This window comes from Pteronotus mesoamericanus, unplaced genomic scaffold, assembly GCF_021234165.1.
Source record: "Pteronotus mesoamericanus isolate MK-2021 breed Mesoamerican mustached bat unplaced genomic scaffold, CSHL_Meso_final contig_269, whole genome shotgun sequence".
NCBI classification, from domain to species: domain Eukaryota; kingdom Metazoa; phylum Chordata; class Mammalia; order Chiroptera; family Mormoopidae; genus Pteronotus; species Pteronotus mesoamericanus.
The window spans coordinates 4,710,254-4,729,629 of NW_026555114.1; the positions used below are offsets into that span (position 1 = coordinate 4,710,254).

Genomic DNA, 19,376 nt, shown 5'->3' on the forward strand with positions numbered 1-19,376 from the left:
TACCACCTCTACTCACCTATCTCGCTGGGTGAACAGGTTCTGATGCCACTTCTCCCCACGGCCTCCCTTCCAGTTTTCCAGGATAAACAGGAGATTGTAGGTTCTATGCCTTATTGGGCAGAACACCTAAAATGTCAACAGTCAGAATGCAATTCTTTTTTTAACCCATTGGAAGAGGGAGTGAATATCACTACTGGGCGCCAGTTGTTTTTGACTACAAAATGCCAACTGGACCTTACTGGGGGAGGAGACAAAGGTCTTCCTTGTAAGCAGACTGCCCGTGCCCTGTTTTGCTACTTCACTGCCATGGGATGATCTAGTACTGTACTGTAGAGTTGCCCCTCTCCCAGCAGCATTTGCTTAATTGATGTCTGGCTTCAGATGGGGGGAAATTTTTCAAATGAAACCAGTGAGTTCCTCTCGCCCAATTTACATGACCCTGAAATGGAGACAGTAGTGACAAACCTCAGCTCTTAAGTTGCTCACCAAACAGTATGTTCTGTTCACCAAGAATTCTTGCACTAATGGGTTTCCATCACATCATGTCTATAAATGGGTGCACTTTACTGTTTGAATTTGTAACTCTAATCCTGGATATTTAAGTGTCAGTAATGTCTTCATTAGAAAATAGCAAAACCGCTCTTGTCTCTTAGTGTGTTTTCCAAGAAAAAAAGAGAAAAAAGGAAAGAAATCAAGCAGTGGATCACAACATTTATAGCACAAGAAATGACTTGTATATAAGCATCACAAAGATTAAGAATTTTTAAATACAAAAAATATTTGCAGTGATTTTAAAGTGCTTTTCCAGCAACGTTCTTAGGGACTCCTGAGACATGGTTACTTTATTTACTGGATCAGTAAGGCACATGATTAACAATTAAAAATTAATGTTTATTTACAAAGTAAAGGGAAAACCTGTGTAACAAAGAGAATTTGGCATGGACAAAATGGAGACCATTTTGTATCTGCTGTTGTATCTTGTCCAGGTTGCAGATGTGCACTATTAAAGTCCCAAGTTAATAGAGCACAATCCCTTCTTGTTCTCCCACATGCCCTCTTTTTAGGTGTGTTCAACTTAAACTTGAAGGCTCAGGAAAATTCCACTAATTAGGATCATGTACAGTACGCCAGGTTGTCGTCCAGAGATACAAGTTTACTAATTTAGTTAAGCCTGGATTACTAAACACGTTTCCTAAATTATTGTAAACAGAACAGCTTAGAGAAAGGTATTCTCAGCCCTTATATTGTATAGTAGTTTATGAACCCCTCTCTAAATATTGGTATTTTTATATTCCAGAGATGTACCCAATAGAAAAAGTAATCAGTATCTAATTTAATATCCATAAGTATTTTCCTTAGATTTTAGTCGAAGACATTGGGTTCTGTGGACGTCACCTTGCTTCACCATAATTTACCACTAGGTGTCACTGTGGCTCTGCACCAGGCTTGTCTGGTAACAAAGAAGGGCAGTATCTCCTCTGGAGGAGCTGCTTCCAGGGCAGTGGGCAGGCCCATAGGCTCAAGAGAGTTCAGGAGGGAGAGAACAAAGGTCTGGAATGAGGTCTTCACACATCTGCGCCTGTTGTGGCAAGATGAGCTCTTTGAACACTACCTGCTGTGCACCTGTAGCCAGGCAGAGGCTGGCAGAAGGTTGTCTCGAACTCCCTTGCTCTGGTGGGTGGGTAGGTATGTAGGAGACCTTTTGCACCATGAGCACCCATATCAGTTCCTCTTGGCCTCCAACTTTTATAACTCCAGAGGTGTCACAGTGGGATGGTTTGATTCAAAGATAGTTATTTTTCTATTGCAGAAATGCCTTGGACATAATCAGTTGCTCGCTGAATCTTTGCCACAAAATGGAACAGGCTCCCCTGGGGGGCAGGATGTGCCTACCCCTGTCCCAGCCTCACCCGCCCTGCCTGCCTATCCCTGGGCTGCCCACTTCTCAAGCTAACCTGCAACGGCAGCCTGCTGCTGCTTCCACACCGAGGCCTGAGCTGCCCCGGTGCACGTGCATTGGGAGGTGTGGCTTTTTCTCCTTTTCTTCTAGGAATTCCAGACTGACCATCTACTATGACTAACAACAATGAACAAAGGGCTTAGGGGTAAGAGCTACCTACAAAGACGTGTCATGGAAACCTTCACCATGCAATGCCTTGAACTCAGCTCTGGCTTCTCCCAAGAAAAGGTGGCTGGCTGGGGGCCTGGACACAAGCACAATGGGGCTGATGGAGCCATGTGCAGAGCTACTTGAATAACCACTGGGTCTTCATCAACTCCTTTTATAACACAGACCTCTCAAGGGCTGAAGTGTTGGTAACCTGCATTTCGGTGTCCAATGCCTCACAGCAGCTGAACCACCCTGAGATGCTGTGGCCACACAGTGGCCACAGTCAGAGCTTTGAAAGTCAGTACCAAATGAACGCATAATTGGACACCAAAAATCAAGTGTTACTTTCATGTTTTCTCACCCATATCATCTCATCTTCCTGCTGACTGTGAAATCCCCACTAAGCTGACCTGTCTGGTTTTAGCTGGATGCATACAGGTGCAGGCCAGTATCATTTTTGTTTCTTCAGACAGACCTACTCTGTGGAAAGGAGGGAGCCGAGCTACTTTGTTTTTGTAGCACTTGTTGGCTGGATTTTTCTTTTGCCTAATTACTAACCAGAACATCTGGTTAGGGGGACTCAACTCAATCCCTTCTGTCCCCAAGACCAGTTAATTCTGAAAAATTCAGTACTTGAATGCACCTGCCTTATTGTGTATCAATTTAACTGGGGAAAAAAAAAAAAAGAAAAATGCTGGCTCCAGATCTCCACTCACAGGTTATTTTGGAAATCTGTAAATTACCCTTCCTGTTCTGGTTTGTTTCTTTGTTTTGTTCTGTTTCTTTGGCTGATGGCTGCTGAGTGGGGCCCGTTCCTCGTCAGGCTCAGGGCAGGTGCCATTCTCAGGCATGGCCTCCCTTCCATGTACCACAGCATCTTTGTCTCTGTTCTGTCTCCTCCAAATCCAAGATGATTTTAATTAGTACAGACATGTACAGTCAACAATTAAAGAGTGATTTGTACTAATATGATTTTGATTCTTCTTCCTCTTTGCTGTCCTTTCAAGACACTTGCTGGAAAAAGCTTTAATGCACTTAGTTTTCCTTTAGGTTTTCTATAACTCAGATGTAAAGGACTTTCTCTGTACAGTATATTATCCAATGCATGTTTGTTCTCTATCCTGATATATTGAACACCACACAGTTGTGAACTCGTGCCGTGGGGATGTCCCACACCCAACAGAGGCATCTAGCCCCCTGTGTATAAGGAAAGACATTTTCCTTTGCTGTACTTGCTTGAGCAGTTTTATTGTCTGTACATGTGAGCTGTGTGAGATAGATGTGAAAAGTTAAATGAATGCATTTTCCTGCCCATGTATACAGATCGCCATCTGTACAATGAACTGTATGTATGAAAGCAAATGTACTTATTTATAAATGGGTAACACTTGGAAAAACATGGTGGTGTGGTGCTTTCTCCTTCTGTTACAACACTCCGAAGGGAGCTAACTCAGGCTCACCCTCACGAGGCCTGCGGTGCCCAGGAAGCTCCCCCAAGGATGACTTTGGCAGGTTAAAGTGAAGGCCAAATATGTGATGATTTGGTTGGTCTCTTGTGGGACCTTCAGAATCACCCTTTCGGGTTTTATCCACTCATTGAAGTGATTGAGCACCTCCTCGGAGCTGGACACTGTTGATAGGCATTCAACTAGAAAACAGCCTGGGGCCTGCCAGCAGAGGCTCACTGCATTTGTTGAGAAAGGGAGGCTTTTTCTTCAACGGAAGAGTTCTTCTCCAGCCATATACCAAGAGAGCGCTGACTTGTTCCACTTGAATAGCTGAGGCTGCACCCAATCCAGCTACCATACCAAAACCCAAAGCTGAAGAGGACTGTCAGAGCTATTAAGTTTAGAGACAGTGCCTAAACTCGGGCCGGGGGGAGGGGGTCAGCCATAGCTGTAGTTCCCAAGGCTAACTTGGTCAACGCTGGAAGCCCGCTGCTTCCAGTGGCTTTATATTTTCTTCATAAATCTGGCCGGAAATTCCAGTCCTTACTATGTAGAGAGCTAGGCAGCTGCATTGTGAATGAAGAGGTTGCAGATTTCCTGAAACTAGCTGGAGACTCCATACTCTTCTTAAACTGGCCAGCACCAGGTTCTGCAACCTTTCCTGCCTCACTGCCATCTCTCTGTCTACTTCAGGGACAAGCAAGGAAGGAGACCACTTCCTCTAGACACCAGATTGTGCTGAACAAACATACCTGCTGGGTAACTCCATTTCCCCCCAAACGACCGAGGCTGGGGAGGCAGGAAAGCTCCAGGCCTGCACAGTCATCCCAGCCAGGACGCCAGGACTATTCACAGGGAGATGACTCGGGAAGGAATCATCTGCTCAGACTGAGAGCCATTCCTGGGCGGCTCCAGTTAGCTCATTAAAAATCAAAAATGGGTAAGTGGTTGGAAAAAAACAAAAAGCTTTTTAAGGATTCCTGGGACATTGGAAGAAAGGTGAAAAGTAGTGATTCCTAAAAAGCTAATTCTTAAAAAGGAATTTGCCCTGAACCTGATGGAAAAAACCACTCAGAGAAGAGCAGCAAATGGCAAACTCAGCAAATTCTTTGTCAAATCCCCAAGTCCTGAATCAGACTGTCTTCCTGTGATTTCCATTCCCTGACAGGTGCCCTTGTAGCTCGATGCACCACTGTGCGCGTGTGCACAGGGTACGCCAGACCCCCTTCCAGACGCAGAGACAGGCAGCGCGCAGTGTCACCCTCTTTCGGCTTTAAAAATGGAAGCGGGAGGCGCATGGAGAAATTTGGAAATTGAGTCCTCCTGTTCCCAGGAACAAGGAGCAAGGCATTCATAATAAGGGTACTGTACCCAGAAGGCCCTATGGGAGAAGCGAAGGCCCTCGGAAGAGACAGTGCCGAGGCCACTGTCACGGGTCATTCTCTTGAGATGCCGTTACATCCCTGACACTGTGATAAGAGACTTCGTACGTGGTCTCTAATGTTTTCCTCACATAACCTCTGACGGACAACATTGTTCTCTCCAAAACACAAAGGAAGCAGATCCTGAGAGCTTAAACTGCTCAACACAGGCACATGTGGGACTCTGGATCAGACCTGCCGTGGCCATTTTTCCCTGGGCCACGCTGCCCCCTTCCTCAGAAAAGGAAGCGACCTGAACAACAGCAGAAGCGGCGCAGGCCGCGCGTCAAGAAGGAAGCCTGGAAAGCGCTACTTCACGCTCCTTTGGAGAAACAACTCAGCCAAGGTTGAGAGGAATAACTTTGGCACCTCAGGGGTCCCAAACCCAGTAAGAAGTTGTGGTCCCTCCTGAGGAGGTGAACAAGTAGCACTCTGGAGGGAGAGGCATCATCCTGCCTGGGAGCATTTGAACGTTCACCAACAAGAACCCCTTAAGATTCAGAGGCTGGCGCAAAGGCCAGAGGTGACACGCCACACTCAAGGCCAGGACGCCTCTGCCTTCACCTGAGAGCCAGCAGCCCTGCCCTTGACTGAGCAGACTGTGACGTGTATTGAGCAACGTGCTTTGCACGTTTTTAAGCAAAGGAAGCTCCACGTAGAAGTCTTGGTTCAGGAGAGAGACTAAAGATGCATAAAGCAAAGACCTCTGGTTCATACATTAGAAACCAGATATAGCACTGAAAATAAAGGAAATGTTAGGAAGAATTCATGTCACCAGAGGAGTATTTACCTAATCAGAGGGTTTGTTGTAAGGTCCCTTTAAAGAGTGAGCCCCTGGTTAAGTCTCAGCTGTTGTGAGAGGGCTTTTGAGGAGCACACAGTGCATCCTGGTGAAACCCCGCCCAGCGTTTCCATAAACACTTCTGCTGGGCCTTAGGAAGTGATCTCAAGGTGAACCTCAGCTTGTTCTCAAAGTTTTCCTCCTCTTCTTAAGGAAGAGACATATCTTTACAAGAAAGTAGGTTAACAGAGTGCCGGGGGAACCTCTCGCCGAGGCTGCATCAGGCCCTTACAGCTCCACTCTCCAGGCCACTCTCTTGCGGTGAAAAAAGGCTTTCCTAACCACGTGGAAGAGCCTCTCCGCTGGTCCAGAGACTGGACAGTTACGGGCCATTTCCCTTCTGTGCCCAGCCTGGAGGTGTTCTGTTTCTCTCTAATCTGGTAGAACCATCTTCGTGTACCTGACTGCTAAAAGCAGTGGCTCCTTTTATTGTCACAATAAATGAAAGTAACAGGAGAGGCATCTGCTGTAGACATTTATTAAGTCATGTGTTGCATCAACACTACATTGTATTTCACAAAAGATTGGCCACAGGCAAAATAAAATAAACCACCATGGATCAGCTTTCGGGGGCTTATTTGCTGCTGAATCATCCAACACACACTTTGGCAAACAGACCAGTTGACAGACTTTTATTGCCAATCTGAGGTTCCGTTTCTCTGTGTGGCATTGTGGCAAAGGAGATCCACAATTGTACTTTGGTAGTTTGTGTAAGGTGGAGTTTTCTCACATGTAAACATCTGACTACACCAGTGTGTGCCAGCTGATGAAAGAAGCAATGACGCCCCTGCCGAGCGCACAGCCTAACCCAGCCGATGCCCACACCCAGGCAAGCTGCAGGGGAAGCCGGCGGCAGGTGGGCAGCCCTGTACCCCAAGGAGGAGGGCGCTGGACCACAGCCACCTGCTGAGAAGTGCATCCGCCTGAAGCAGGACCCAGGGCAAATGCTGAGCATTACAGATCTGAGCAGTGGAGGACACTAGCCCCTTTCTCTAAGGCAGCACGTAGCTGTGAAAAAGGCAACCATTAAAATGAGTGATAGTCAGGTTTGGAAATGTTACTAATTTCTTCATTTAAATAAATTGTGTGTCTTGAACTGTGTCATGCTCCTCAAAGCCCAGAAAACAAGGAAAACAAGAAAAGAGCATTCGCCAAGTCGAAGAAACACAAGATCAATGCGCTAATCACGTTATTTCTAAACTGAAGCCAAACAGTGACTCAGCTAACAACACAACACACGTATGGGGTTGGGGGATTAATGTGATTCTGACTCAGTCCCAACGTCCTGCAGAGAAGGGCCCTGTAAGGTAAGAGCGGGTGAGGCTGGCCTCCTGAAACGGAAGTAGGAAGCAACCCCTGCCTTCCCCATCTAAAGAGTAAGGGGGCAAATGTAGCAGCTTTTTATGTTAAAAAAGATTTGTGTCCTCAGCCTCTGGTCAGGGCAGTGCCTGCCCTGGCTCATGAGAGTGGGGACAATGGGAACCACGGACTGAGCCGCAAGGTAAGCCACCACCACGGCGGCCTATGCAGGGGGCCGTCTCTTCCCTCTCCAGCTGCCCTCGGCTGCTAAGGGCATGTTTGTCTGAAGTCCTGTGGCCCATCCCCTCTCCCAGCAAAGCGGTCCGGTGGCCAAAGAGTTAAAGAAAGGGCAGGCTCAAGAGCACAGCTGGGCCAACGCCACATCTCCAGAGCTTCCCAGGGGCCAGCCCCTCCCCTCTCCAGGGGAGCCTCGCTCTGAACACCAACATAGTTTACACATAATATCACTTGCTCCACTGCCAAAGACCAGGCCCCGCCGGCCCACGTGTCGCCTAGGCTAGCAAAACTCCTGGTTTGAATTCAGTTACACAGAGCGAGCTTTGGCTTTGCCAGGCCTGTTGCTGGGGCCCCAGTTTCTCCCACAGCCCCTGGACTCAGCCCAGCACCCGCTGCCTCGACCACTCTCTGACTCCGTTAGGGGTCTGAGCTTCTGCGACCGGGACCGACCACCCAAACACCTATGCAAAGCTGCTCCGTTTGAGGGAGTGACAGGGACAACATGGGCAGGGGTCTGTGCATGACTAACAGGACACTACAGCAGCAGCGAGGAGGCGGGGGCAGAGGCGGCCAAGCCTTGCAGCCTAGAAATTGCTGTTCAGAGAGGCGCACTGCCCCCACCTCCCCGCCCACTCCGGCCAGCCTCCCTGGAGCCGGGAATCCTCAGAGCTGTGCGAAAGAGGAAAGACACCGGGCCTCAGGGGGCCCCACAGGCGGCCCGCCCTCCCCACAGGACCAGAGCAGCCTGTCACTGGGAGCTGGGACTGTCACCCTCTGTCAGTGTCTTGAAGTCCATGGAGAGTGCCTGTTCTTCAGCCTGCGGGGGGCGCTTCCAGTCGGCACGAGTCAAGATGTAGAGCACGACCATGCCAAAGCTGAGCAGCAGCAGGCCCAGAACGTTGGCCAGGACACCCTCGGGCTCGAACGTGCTGTACTTGGCCCTGCAGGGTCAGGGTGGAAGGGAGAAGCCACCCACGGGGTCACCATTAGGCCATGTGTCATTTGCCCCTGAGCCAGAAAGATGCCTCCATCCAACCCCAGCCTCCTCCCTACCCGCCTCCCCCCCCGGCCGCCCCAACTGGGAGAGAACACCACGAGGAGCGGCTACCTCCACAAGGCAGAGGTCCAGGAGGGCAGGGCACTCACCCGAGTTTGAACAGCAGCGCCTCCTTCAGGCCCAGCACGGCTGTGCCCACGGAGAGGAGGAAGATGGAGGCGCCAAAGAAGATGTGCTGGGGGCGATAGCGGCTCCGCAGGGAGAACGAAGCGCCAGGGAACAGGAAGAAGCTAAAGCCCACCAGCCACTAGAAGGACAGGTGAGGTGGGGACTGAGCCAGACTGTCGTCTGACCAACCCAAGGGCACGCAGACAGGCTGCAAACCCCTCCACCCACCCACAGGTTTCCTCCACCTTAAGAGCAGTGCGTGAGGGAGGGGGCACTAAGCACTTATGGAAAAGGTCTTGGCCTTAGGCCTGGCCCATGGAAGGCCTGGCCCATGGCCCAACTATGTGCGCATCAGCTGGAAGGACGCCAGGATCTGGGGCCCCGTTGCCTATGAAGTCCTGGCTCTGTACCCATTTCAGAATCTGAAAGCCACATCCAACTGTACTAAAGTGGCCCTTTCACCTGTGGGCGCACCCCCTGAGAAATGGGCCTGCTGTGGGACACACACAGTTTCAGCCCCCGCCTCCCCCCACCCCTGCCGCCCACGTAGCTGTGAGGCTGGAAGGACTCACCTGCACAAAGTAGAGAACGAAGACAAGGATGCCACACCAGCTATGCAAGCTGTACAGGTCAGTGTAGCCCTTTTTCCTGTGGTAGTCGAACACCGCCACCAGGCCTGGGCCAGAAACAGCGGACATGTGAGGACAGGCTGATGGGGGAAGGGAGCGGGCAAGGTGACCCAAGAGAAACCCGACTAACCGGGCCTTCTGGGCTCTCTTCCCAGCAGCCAGTGTCCCTGCCTGGGATCCTGGAGTCAGGGGACGGGGAGATGGGCGGTGGGGAGTAGGGGAGGCTTCGCCCAGGAACTCACCCACCAGGGCAGTGATGAGAGCGAAGACGTGCAGCAGCCCGTGCAGGACCTTGGTGGTGCGTTTGGCCTCCTTCCTGAAGACGCGGTAAACCAGCAGGGCTGCGGGGACAGGAGGGAGTCAGCGTGCTCCCCCGCCTGCCGGGCACCCTGCCACGGCAGCCCGGGGACACCTGGGCTGAGGGGTGATCTGAGCCAAGGGCTCCTCGGGTGTCCCAGCCGTAGTGAATGCAGGAGAAACCCAGGCTCCACAGGCCTGGCAGGGGCCCTCGGGCCACGTGTGTCCCACCCATCCGACACCGGGTCGGATGTCGTGTGTATTCAGACTTTGTTTTAGGTTCATCATGCAGTCACGCCGCGGTGCCCCCAAGCTTCTGAGCTCCCCTAGAGCTATGATGGTCCTCAAATAGTCCAATCGGGAAGGCCGATCTGATGGTCACACTTTTATAGCCAGCAGGGCAGGGGCCAGCACCAGCCTGCCCCGACCGTGAGAGAGGGCTGCCAAGCCTACCGTTCCTCACCCCCACCGCGCCACACACTCACCTGTTCCCCCAGTTTCAAACGGCCCCTGCCGAAGACAGCTCAGCTCCCACCCCTACCCGGCCTCCTCTCCGTGAAGCCCACACTCCTGGGTGCGCCTTAGTGAAGCAAGAGGTGCAAGAGCTGGGACAAGTTGGAAAGGAGGTGCCACCCACCAACGTCAGGGCCCGTTTGGACTCCCAGTGTCCCCAGGCTCCAAGCCAGCCTCCTCCTCTGACTGTCTTTTCTAGGATCTTAGATCTAACAGGGACAGACCCCCCAGGGTGAGCGGGTCACAAAGTGCCTCTCTGAGGCGCGGGGTCTGGGCAGCTCAGCAGGACTTACCATCTCCCTGCAGGAAGACCAGACCTATGACCATGCACAGGGGGTGCACGTTAAACTGCAGGGCGCTCTCCCAGGCAATGCCGCCCCGGTACAGACCGAGCCAAGCACCAGTCACAGCCACCACGGTCAGGCCCAGCAGCTGGGAGAAAGCCACATAGTAGGGCAGCGTTCCGGGGCTGGGGCTGGCAGGGCTCTCCATGCTGAGGCAGCAGCTGCAGGAAAGACAGCAGAGCTCAGAGGCGCTGATCCCAGCCTCCAGATGATGACGGATCAGCCGGGCCTCCCAAGGCCCAGCCCCTCCACCCCTGCCACCTCCCTCTGCCCCTCTCGCTGCCTGCCGCACTCCCCCACCCTGTGCTAATGCAATAGTGCCGGCTCACCAGCCCCCCTCTGAGACCCCTCCACACCCACCGTCCACTTTCTGAGTCTCAGGAGCAGCTTAGTGGGGGGCGGGGGTGATGGGGCGCTGTCCTGCTCCACGATGACCCCAGTTCCACATGCAAAGAGGGTACAAGTAAAGGTCCTCCAAATTCCTGGGAGAGAGAAGGGCCCAATGACTGTGCTTTACTCTGTTTCCTGAGGTCCTGGGCCTTCTCAGGTGGGGTTCACAGGTGAAATACAGAGAAATGAGCAAATTTCTTAAAGGTACAGGGTCAGTCACATTTTTTCCTTCCAGGTGGATCTGGGGTGAGAAACGGGGAGCCTACCTCCCCCAGGCCCAGTTTTTGACCTCGAAGCTGGAGGGAAGGAGGCCTGCCCAGCCCTGGGCCTGGGCACAGCCCCAGAGGCCTCCGGCAGGATGGGGGAGGAGTGTGCTTGGACCCCTATGCCTGGCGGGACCTGGGGCAGGAGCAGCCAGCAGCTTTCTTCCCTTCCCACCTCCTCCTCTCCCTCCCACCGAGGACAGGCTGGACCTGCCCTCTGTCCTCAGGCAAAGTTTCCAAAACTGAAGGCACCAGAAATGAGACCTAGGAGGCGGGCACCCACCGCTCGGAGCTCATGGGGTATTCCATGCACATCGCTTAACTCACACCGTCCTGTGAGAGAACAAGTGGGTCACTGTGCCCGTTCCACAGTCAGGAAAGGCCAGCTCCGGTGGCTTGGGAAAGCCTTGCTCGGGGGCTGCGTGGAGGGGTGCGTTCCCTGGCTCCTCCGCCCAGTCCCCCGCGGTGTGTCCGCAGCCCCACCCAGGGCCACGCAGGCGTCCATGCCAGCTCTTCACCCTGACTCTATTGGTCCTCCTGGCCCTGGGCCCGGCTCTTCCAGCAGCAGTGAAAACACCCGGCTTCTCCTTCGTTACCAGCAGAGGATGACAGCTGAGCAGAGACAGCTGACCAACAGACTTTGGGGGAGATCACCCCTCTAACACCGAGCACACTCTCTCTGCCCTTCCTGCTCAAGGACTAGTTTCCAGGCGGCCTGGCCTTGTCCTCCTGTGCTCGGGCTCTCTTTAGCCCAGTTCTCTCCACCACTAAAGGCGGGGGGTGGGGGGCGTCAATAACACAGACTCCCTACAGTATAATACAGATGAGCAAAAAAAAAAAAAAAAAAGAAATCGGCCTTTTTATTTATATCCTTACATCCTTTTCTTCTAGAAATGTACATACATTCTTTTATAAAAACAGGATCACACCAATTTCTAACCTGCTTTTTTAACTTAATGATTGTGCATACCTTTTCATTTGTTAAAATTTAGCTAGGCTACTTCACTAAATAGACACTATGTGACCATCTTTGCACACTTGCCTGATTAATTCCTAACTGTAGAAATGCAATCCTGAGAAAAGGGCTTTTTTTTTTTTAGGTTTTTGATACATTCTGTCAAATCATCTTCCAGAAACACTGGCAGGGCAGGAGGAAACACCTGTTTCCAGAAGCCCTAGCAGACAATGAACCCCTACCTGGAACTCTTGCCTCTCTCCTTCTCTGTCACCTCTACACTAGTGACTCCTAAGTCTAGTGCCAGTTCTGTCCTCTCTCCCAAATTCAACCCCCATTTCTCACTGTCCACTGACATCTGTACCTGGACATCCTCAGACAGTCCAAACTCAGCCCATCCAAAGTCACACTCCTCTCCTGACGGCCCAGGTAGCCAGTGCAGCCGTCCTTCTCCTGGTCCCTGACACCTCTGCTGATAGGCCACCGAATCCTGGGGATTCTCCCCCAGGCCTCCCGCCATCGGTCCCTCCTGGCCTTCCTCATTGTCACCATCCAAGCCAGGGCACAGAGCTTCTGCCCCAGCTCTCTAACCTCTTCAGTCTGGCCCACAAGTGTAGCACACAGCTACAGGGACAACGCTGTGTGCCCACAAGACACAGCTGCTCACTCCTTGCCAGCGAAATGCCAGCTCTGTAACATGATCCTCACTCCGTTTCCATCTGCAGCCCAAGGCCCCTCAGCGGAAACCAGCCACTCTTCTGGCTCTAACCCCGCAGCCTGTGTTACTCCCGACAGCTCACACTCCCTGCTCCTGGTGACGGCCCCATCCTCCCCATGACCTGAAGTGGGCATTCTGTTCACATTTTACCCTCCTCCTCTGTGTCCCCAAGGCTGGCCTGGATCTTGCTTACCCTTGTTGGTGTCCTGCCTCGCTGAGCTTGTGCGGGCCTCTCTCCTAAAGCACTCGTGAGCTCCTTGAAGGCAGGGAGCGTGTGCCACTCTTCCTCGTGTGTGCTCGGGGACCTAATGCCTAGCCTGACTCCAACAAGGAAAATGTACTGCAGGGAAATGCTGTCCTCTCCTTTATTAGATTCGCCCCCGAGAGCCCAGGGCAGTCAGAATCTGATTAGCTCTGAATTAGGAAGGACAGAAGCCGCCTGCTCTCCCAGGGCCTGCCACTTCTTTCTGCTCAGTGGGACGAATATCAAGGACAAAGTGGAAGCTCAGGGTGGCAAAGGGCTGTCGCTCCTGGACCTCAGAGCCACTTGGTGGGGAGCCGAGCCAGAGCCAGCTTTTTCCAACCAACCAACTTCTGAAGCAGACAGGCAGAAATCAGAGTGGAGTGGAGATGCCGTGCCGGTGTTTACTGGGAGGACAGGGGACTTCGCGACTAGGGAGACCCTACTTTGTACTCAGCAACTCCCCATTCTCCCATTTAATCTTTGGAATAACACTATGATAACAGTATTATCCCAATTTGATAGATGAGACTGAGGCTCAAAGGGGATAAATGATACGCCCCAATTATCACCAGCAAACAGCTGCTCGCTCAGTTGTTTCCCAAGCACTTCCTACATGCTGGACACACCGCTGCCTGCTGCAACTGCACAGGTAAGTCCCTGCCTTCGTGGGGCTCGTAGGTAAGGTGCAGCGCAGATACAGATTTTAAAGGGAATGGCAGTAAGAATTCAAGCCACGAGCTACACTCAGGCCTCCGAGAGCACTTCACACTGTACACAGGAAGAGCATCTCCCTGCTTTAGTGCACTCGCGTGGCACGCCTCTCTCCATCGCCTGCAGGCAGGCTGGCTGGCTGGCGGCACGGGGACTTTGCTCATCCCAGTGCCCAGTCACTAGGGTAGAGCTGTCCTGCTTTCCGAAATACTGAACGTCCCCGACCCAAAGGGGCGCTGGCCGAGGAAGGGCCCCAGCAGTCCCCCCTCCAGTGCCAGTCCTCCTGTGTCCGCCTCCTCCCTGGCGGGGAGGGGGTGCCGTGCTCCGCAGGCGATTTAAACCCACATCGTCTGAGCACTGGAATCCCTGGGACTCTCCTGGGAGAAAAACAGGGCAGGGTGGGAACAGATGGTTAAGAGAGAAGGGGCAACAGGAGGGTGTGCCAGCTGCAAGATCTTCATGTCGGTTGCTCCAGAGGCCGTTCTCTCCTGGTCCGTGTGGGCTGCAGGTAACCAGGCATCCAGGGCGAAGCAAGAGATAAAAGGCGACCTTTGGAATTACTGAGGCCCAAGCTGTCTCTGACGCCACACTTCCAATTTGAGGGTGATTCTAAGCCCACGTATGAGGGGTGACAGGAAAACACACCAAGCAAGACCAGCCTACCTCCAGCAGGCCTCTGCCTTCCCACCTACGGGTGACCTCACAGTCAGTAAGAGCTAAGCATGAAAATCCAGATTCACAAAAAAAAAACAAAGTAGTGATTGGTTCTGTGTTTTAGAGATGCTGAACTGAAAGATCCCCTCCACAATGGCTTTTCCCCACTGCATATTTGGTTCAACACAATTGACAACTGATCCTTGTGCAAGGAGGGGCTGCTTTTGACCCTGGGCAATTCAGAGAAGACCTTTCAGAAGGCTGGATGGAATCTGACCTACCCGCAATCACACCTGCATTTGAAACCTTACAATCATTTGCGATTCACTCCCGAGTAAGCAAATGTCTTTGGGTCGTGCTCCTCCATTTCCCAACCTGGGCGGCAAGAGCATGCCTCTCGTCCTTCCTGCCTAACTGCGCTGGCCCTCCCAGAGCTCTGGCTGTTCTTGGGCCTCCTGTGTTCCCAGAGCAAAAAAGTGGCCATTTTCAAGGGCCTGGAAGCCGCCACTCTCCATCCCAAAGGTTTCCTTTGCCCAGGAGACCAATCTTCAAACAAGAGGGAGCTCATGTGGCCCCTTACAAGACCACTGTCCTTCCTCTGTCAGAGCACAGGATGTGGGTGACAGATCTCTGGCAGCTCCTGCAACAGTCACTCCTCCCCTCCCACAGCCACCTGAGTCAGACTCCACTTAATGAAATCGACAGGGACAGGAGCCGCCGCAGGGCTGGGGCGTGCTGAGCATCGCTCTCCCTCCCCACGGCCACGGTCTCATTTAGAGATCACCAGGCCTAATCTCATTGCAGGGACCAGACGTGCACGTGTCCTCCAGCCTGGAAGCAGGGGGCCTGGCCACTGCCCTCCTTATCAGCAGCAGAGTTTTAACTGAGTTAGAATGGACTGTGTTGGGGCTAGATCTGGTCTCAATGGGGGCTGGGGGAAGCTCCATCGTCCTAGAATATGATGAAAGAGACGCCAGATGAGGGCTGAGCTGCTAGATAAGGCACTTGCTTATCACCCCACATCCAAGTAGCCCCCCAGAAGAAGGCAGAGCTGCAAGCCATACACTGATCCCAGTCCCGTGTTAGGTACAGGGGACCCAGTGTCAGTGCACCCATTACTCAGAGGGACCCCCCCACCCCCAAAAAGTTTTCATTTCTGTTAAAATCAGGAGGGAAAAATAAACTTTGGGGGTTGAAGGAAATGTTTTTATTTTTAATCCAGCCTGTATTATATTTGTCTTTAGACCAACACAGTTGCAAAATACGAGTTTTATGGAGAAAGGTGTCCACATAGGGCAAAAGTGCGTTGGGCCCCTGAAAGCCATAGTGCAGTCCTGGTCAGACAGATGGGAGTTCGAAGCCAGCCCCGCAGTTTCTGATTGTGCGCTCCCAGGCCAGCCAAGCTTCCGCCCTGCGCCTGCTTCTTCATCCGTAAGGTAGGAGAATACTGAGATCCACCCACTTGACTGGACCGAAGCAAAGATTCAGTGGAATGAATAGACACCTGTGCCTAACACAAGGCCTGGCACACAGTAGGCATCCGATCAATAGCAGGCCAACAAAAACCAAATGTGCTCTTACTAGGAGAAGTCACACATCAAACGCTGTTGACACATGAGGTTTGGAGCTACAGAGAGCGAGGTGGCAAGGAGAGCAAGGCCCCCTCTGATAAATCCGCATTCCCCTCTGTCCCTCATCAGCTGTCCACCATGCAGAAGCCCCCGGATCTGGGGCGATTCCTCCACCAGCGCCTTCTACGACTGAGAACCACTCCCAGCTCCGCCTCCCCAGGGAAGGGTGCAGGGCAGGGAAGTAGTGGGACAAGGAGGGTGGTTCCAGTCTGGGTCCAGGAGGCCGCTCAGCCTGGGGGCGAGGGTGTAGCAGCCCTTTCTCCGTATGGGGCTCACCTTGGCGTTTACAAGTTGCCTGTATTTTCTGCCTCGATCTGATTTCACAAGAGAAGTCAAGGTATCTATAAGAACAGTGGCTAAGATTTTCGGTTCTTTTTTATTTTTTTAATTTGCTCGGAAAATAACAGAAACAGAATCAAGACAACCTGGGATGGAGCCTCACTTAATGTCTTAGAAAACCGTCAGACCACCAAGGTAGAATGAATGAGAGGAGAGGGGCAACCGGTCCACCCAGGGGCGTGGGTGGGGTGCCGGCCCATAATAACCTGTCCAGACTCCAGGGTCCACATGGATCTCCGTGGCATCCCAGGGGAAAGGGCACGCAGGGAGGGGAGGTACCCCTGCTATACCCCCGGGGTCAGAGGCAGCAGCAGATCCCTCAGCTCAGTTCTGCACCCCCTGTTCCCACAGTTCCGGGCCCACCAAAGCCAATCCAAGAAGTCAGGATTTCCCCAATGAGCAAATCCGGTTCTAACGCCAGGAAGCTGAGGATGTTAGAGAGCAAGGGAGGGATCTAGACATGTCAGCCCTGCTACGGGGGCGGGAGGGACAAGCAGGTGGACAGTCTCTGTTTGGGGTTTCAAAAGACCAGTCGCGGGAAACGGTCGTTCATCCACTTCTCTCTGTTTCTACACTACTCCCCTGGCCATAGAACATAGCAAAATATCCGTCATAGGCTCATAGATAAACCTAGGACCACCTGCCCCTCCATTCTGACTTCCGCAGAGACTCGGCACAGAGGTAGCCCTGGGGCCGAAGGCTGACCGCTCAGGAAGGAACCGGACAAGCTCTGTAACCGCAGGCCTCGCTCGGTGCCCCCCCGAGCCAGGAGAAGCAGGTACCAGGAGAGACAGGTGTGGCGGCAGGTGAGGGCAGAGAAAGACTCGCTGCGGCTCCCGGAGCCTGGCCTGTTCAGCGCGCCCGCGGTCCGGGCACACCTGCGCGCGCCGTGCCCCCCCTCTCCGGCCCCCTCCACACACGCACCTGGGCCCCCTCCCCGGCGCCTCGCCGGGACTCCCCGGCCCACCCCCTACCCAAACGGCCTGGACCGCCTACCTGGCCAGGCGCCGGGCCCCGAGCTCGTCCCCACCGCGCCGTGCCGCCCAGGGCTGCTCTGCCGGTTCCGCGAGTCGCGCCGCCCTCGGTGTCACGGCGTCGTCAAGGCGACCGGGCGGTGGCAGCGGGTTGGCCGGGAGGCAGACGACGCGACGAAGGTCAGGCGGGGGCTCGAGGGGGGCCGGAAGTGCGCCGAAGCGTGCCCTCTCTCTGGGCAGGGCCTGGCCCCCAACTGTCCCCGGATCTCGGGTCAGACCCGGGCCCTAATCTGGGCGCCCTCGTGGCAGGGGCTGCGGCGCAGGGCTCTGGGGAGCAAGAAGGCAACCACAGAGACCCGGCCTTCTGGACCCGTGCGCGGGTAACCTTCCAAATCCGGGCCTCGCAACCTGGCTCGTGGGGTCTCCCACGTTTGGGGGCGCATGGGGGCCCTGCAACCCCGTGGGTGTGGACGGGACCCTTCCGGCCCAGGCCCGACTCGGAGGCTGGGGGATGGGCGGCGCAGGGACCGGGCCCAGGCGCAAAGAGGAGGGGTGCGAGCCGGGAGCGCAGCCCTCCCGGGCCGGTTCTCCGCGCTACCAGATTTCCTCCCTTTCTTCCCTCTCACTTTTGGCTCTACCCTCCTCCTCCCCAGGCTCAGGTGGCCACTAGGTGTCAGACACGGCCCGGGCCTTGGCCCACGTTGCGGCCCCCAGGGAGATGTCAATCTACAGGAAAGGTGGATACCCCCCTTCCCAGTTCCACACACGCGCGCGCGCGCACAGTGACGTTTTTGCCCCTTTACCCAAGACTTTGCCTGAGACAGACTTCCCAACCCCTCGGCCCAACCAACCTAAGGATACAAAATCAGTTCTAATCGGCCTCTCATAAAGGCCTGCACTGCCATAGGCAGCCCCCCCGCGCCCACCCCAACTGCTAAATTGGAGCGGGGAGGTGGGGGGGGAGGACGAGGAGAGCGGGGTGCCAAGGCCAAGGTTAGGGTACAGCCCCTGCTGCAGCCCCGTCCAGATTAATTTTCCAGGAAATGCTGTGAGTAGATAACAAGTCCAACGCAGACTTCCCGCAAGTTCAGAACAAAAGGTTCTTTCCTATCGAATGCCTGGCAAGACTCATCAAGGGCCTGAGGGTGGGAGAGAAATGGGGTTGCCCCCCCTGGACAGATAAGTGACCCTCAGCAAAGGAACATCCCTCCCCCAAGCTGCCCCCCCCCCCCGACTCTAGGCTTCCCATGGACAATGGCCAAAGGCTCCTGGAGGGCCCTGGCCCAAGGGAGCCTTGGGGAGTCACACCTCCTTACAGAGAGAATCGACTTTCAGGCAGAAGGCAAATCACCCAAGGATGCCCGCTGCACAAACACAGCTGGGCCCACCCCCTCAGAGGGCCTGAGCTTAAACCCTCCACGCACATAAACTTTGCTGGGGTAGCTTTCCAGCTGAAGGGAGTTCACGGACATTTTAAATTAGGAAACAGCTTCCTCAATACGAACAGGCAAGAAGCAGGCAACAAATGCCTTGTGAGTTGAATGTGGAACTGAGCCATCCCTGGGGTGGGCGAAGCGCACGGAGGAGTAGAGGCTCGCAGGGAACGCCCAGTGGATGCTGGCAGCCCCTTCCAACGCCAGGACAGAGCCTCCTGCTCGGGTGGGACAGGGCCTTTTAGGTCCTTCCAGGTCCCACACACACCCTACCACCACCCCTGGCCGCCGCCCCCACGGCTATGCAGGTGCTCCTGGGGTCTGCCTAACGTGGAGAGAGGGTGGAGGTGGCTCTCTGAGTGAGGCAGGCTGCCTGCACGGGAACCAGCTGCAAGGAGTCTTAGCGCCAAGGCCTCATGGCTCCACCCAACCATTTCAAAGAGCAGGCGATGCCACCGCACTGCAGTCAAGTACGAGGGTCCGTGGCTTGGCCCCCTGTTCCCAGAATCCTCAACCCAGGATGGCAAACACTCTCCCTTCCTGCCCCCTCCCTGCTGCTGAGACTCCTGCCTTCAGGCCACCCTTCAGCCAGGTGGGGGTGGGCAAGGAGAGCGACCTCAAGGCCCCTTCTTGGGGACCTAGGATGTGGCCCGGGAAGTTTTCCATGCAAACTCCTCCCCTTGCATTAGCCCTTCTGCTTTTCAGACTCATGAAGTTCGTTCCCACCTCTCCTCTGGAGCACCCCTCCCCGCTCAACCAT

The 19,376-nt window shown here is 54.1% G+C and overlaps 1 protein-coding gene across 1 annotated transcript; it reads right to left on the minus strand.

Annotated features, from left to right (window-relative positions):
• Positions 1-6,291: 6,291 nt before the first annotated feature.
• On the minus strand, positions 6,292-17,259 carry LOC129071530 (transmembrane ascorbate-dependent reductase CYB561). Its single transcript, XM_054574825.1, has 6 exons — positions 17,206-17,259; positions 10,254-10,465; positions 9,393-9,491; positions 9,094-9,197; positions 8,503-8,660; positions 6,292-8,297 (listed from the first exon to the last, which is right to left on the minus strand). Exons 2-6 carry the CDS (start codon positions 10,450-10,452, stop codon positions 8,105-8,107), a joined length of 753 nt encoding a protein of 250 aa, XP_054430800.1. The 5' UTR covers positions 10,453-10,465; positions 17,206-17,259; the 3' UTR covers positions 6,292-8,104.
• Between the last annotated feature and the right edge of the window lie 2,117 nt (positions 17,260-19,376).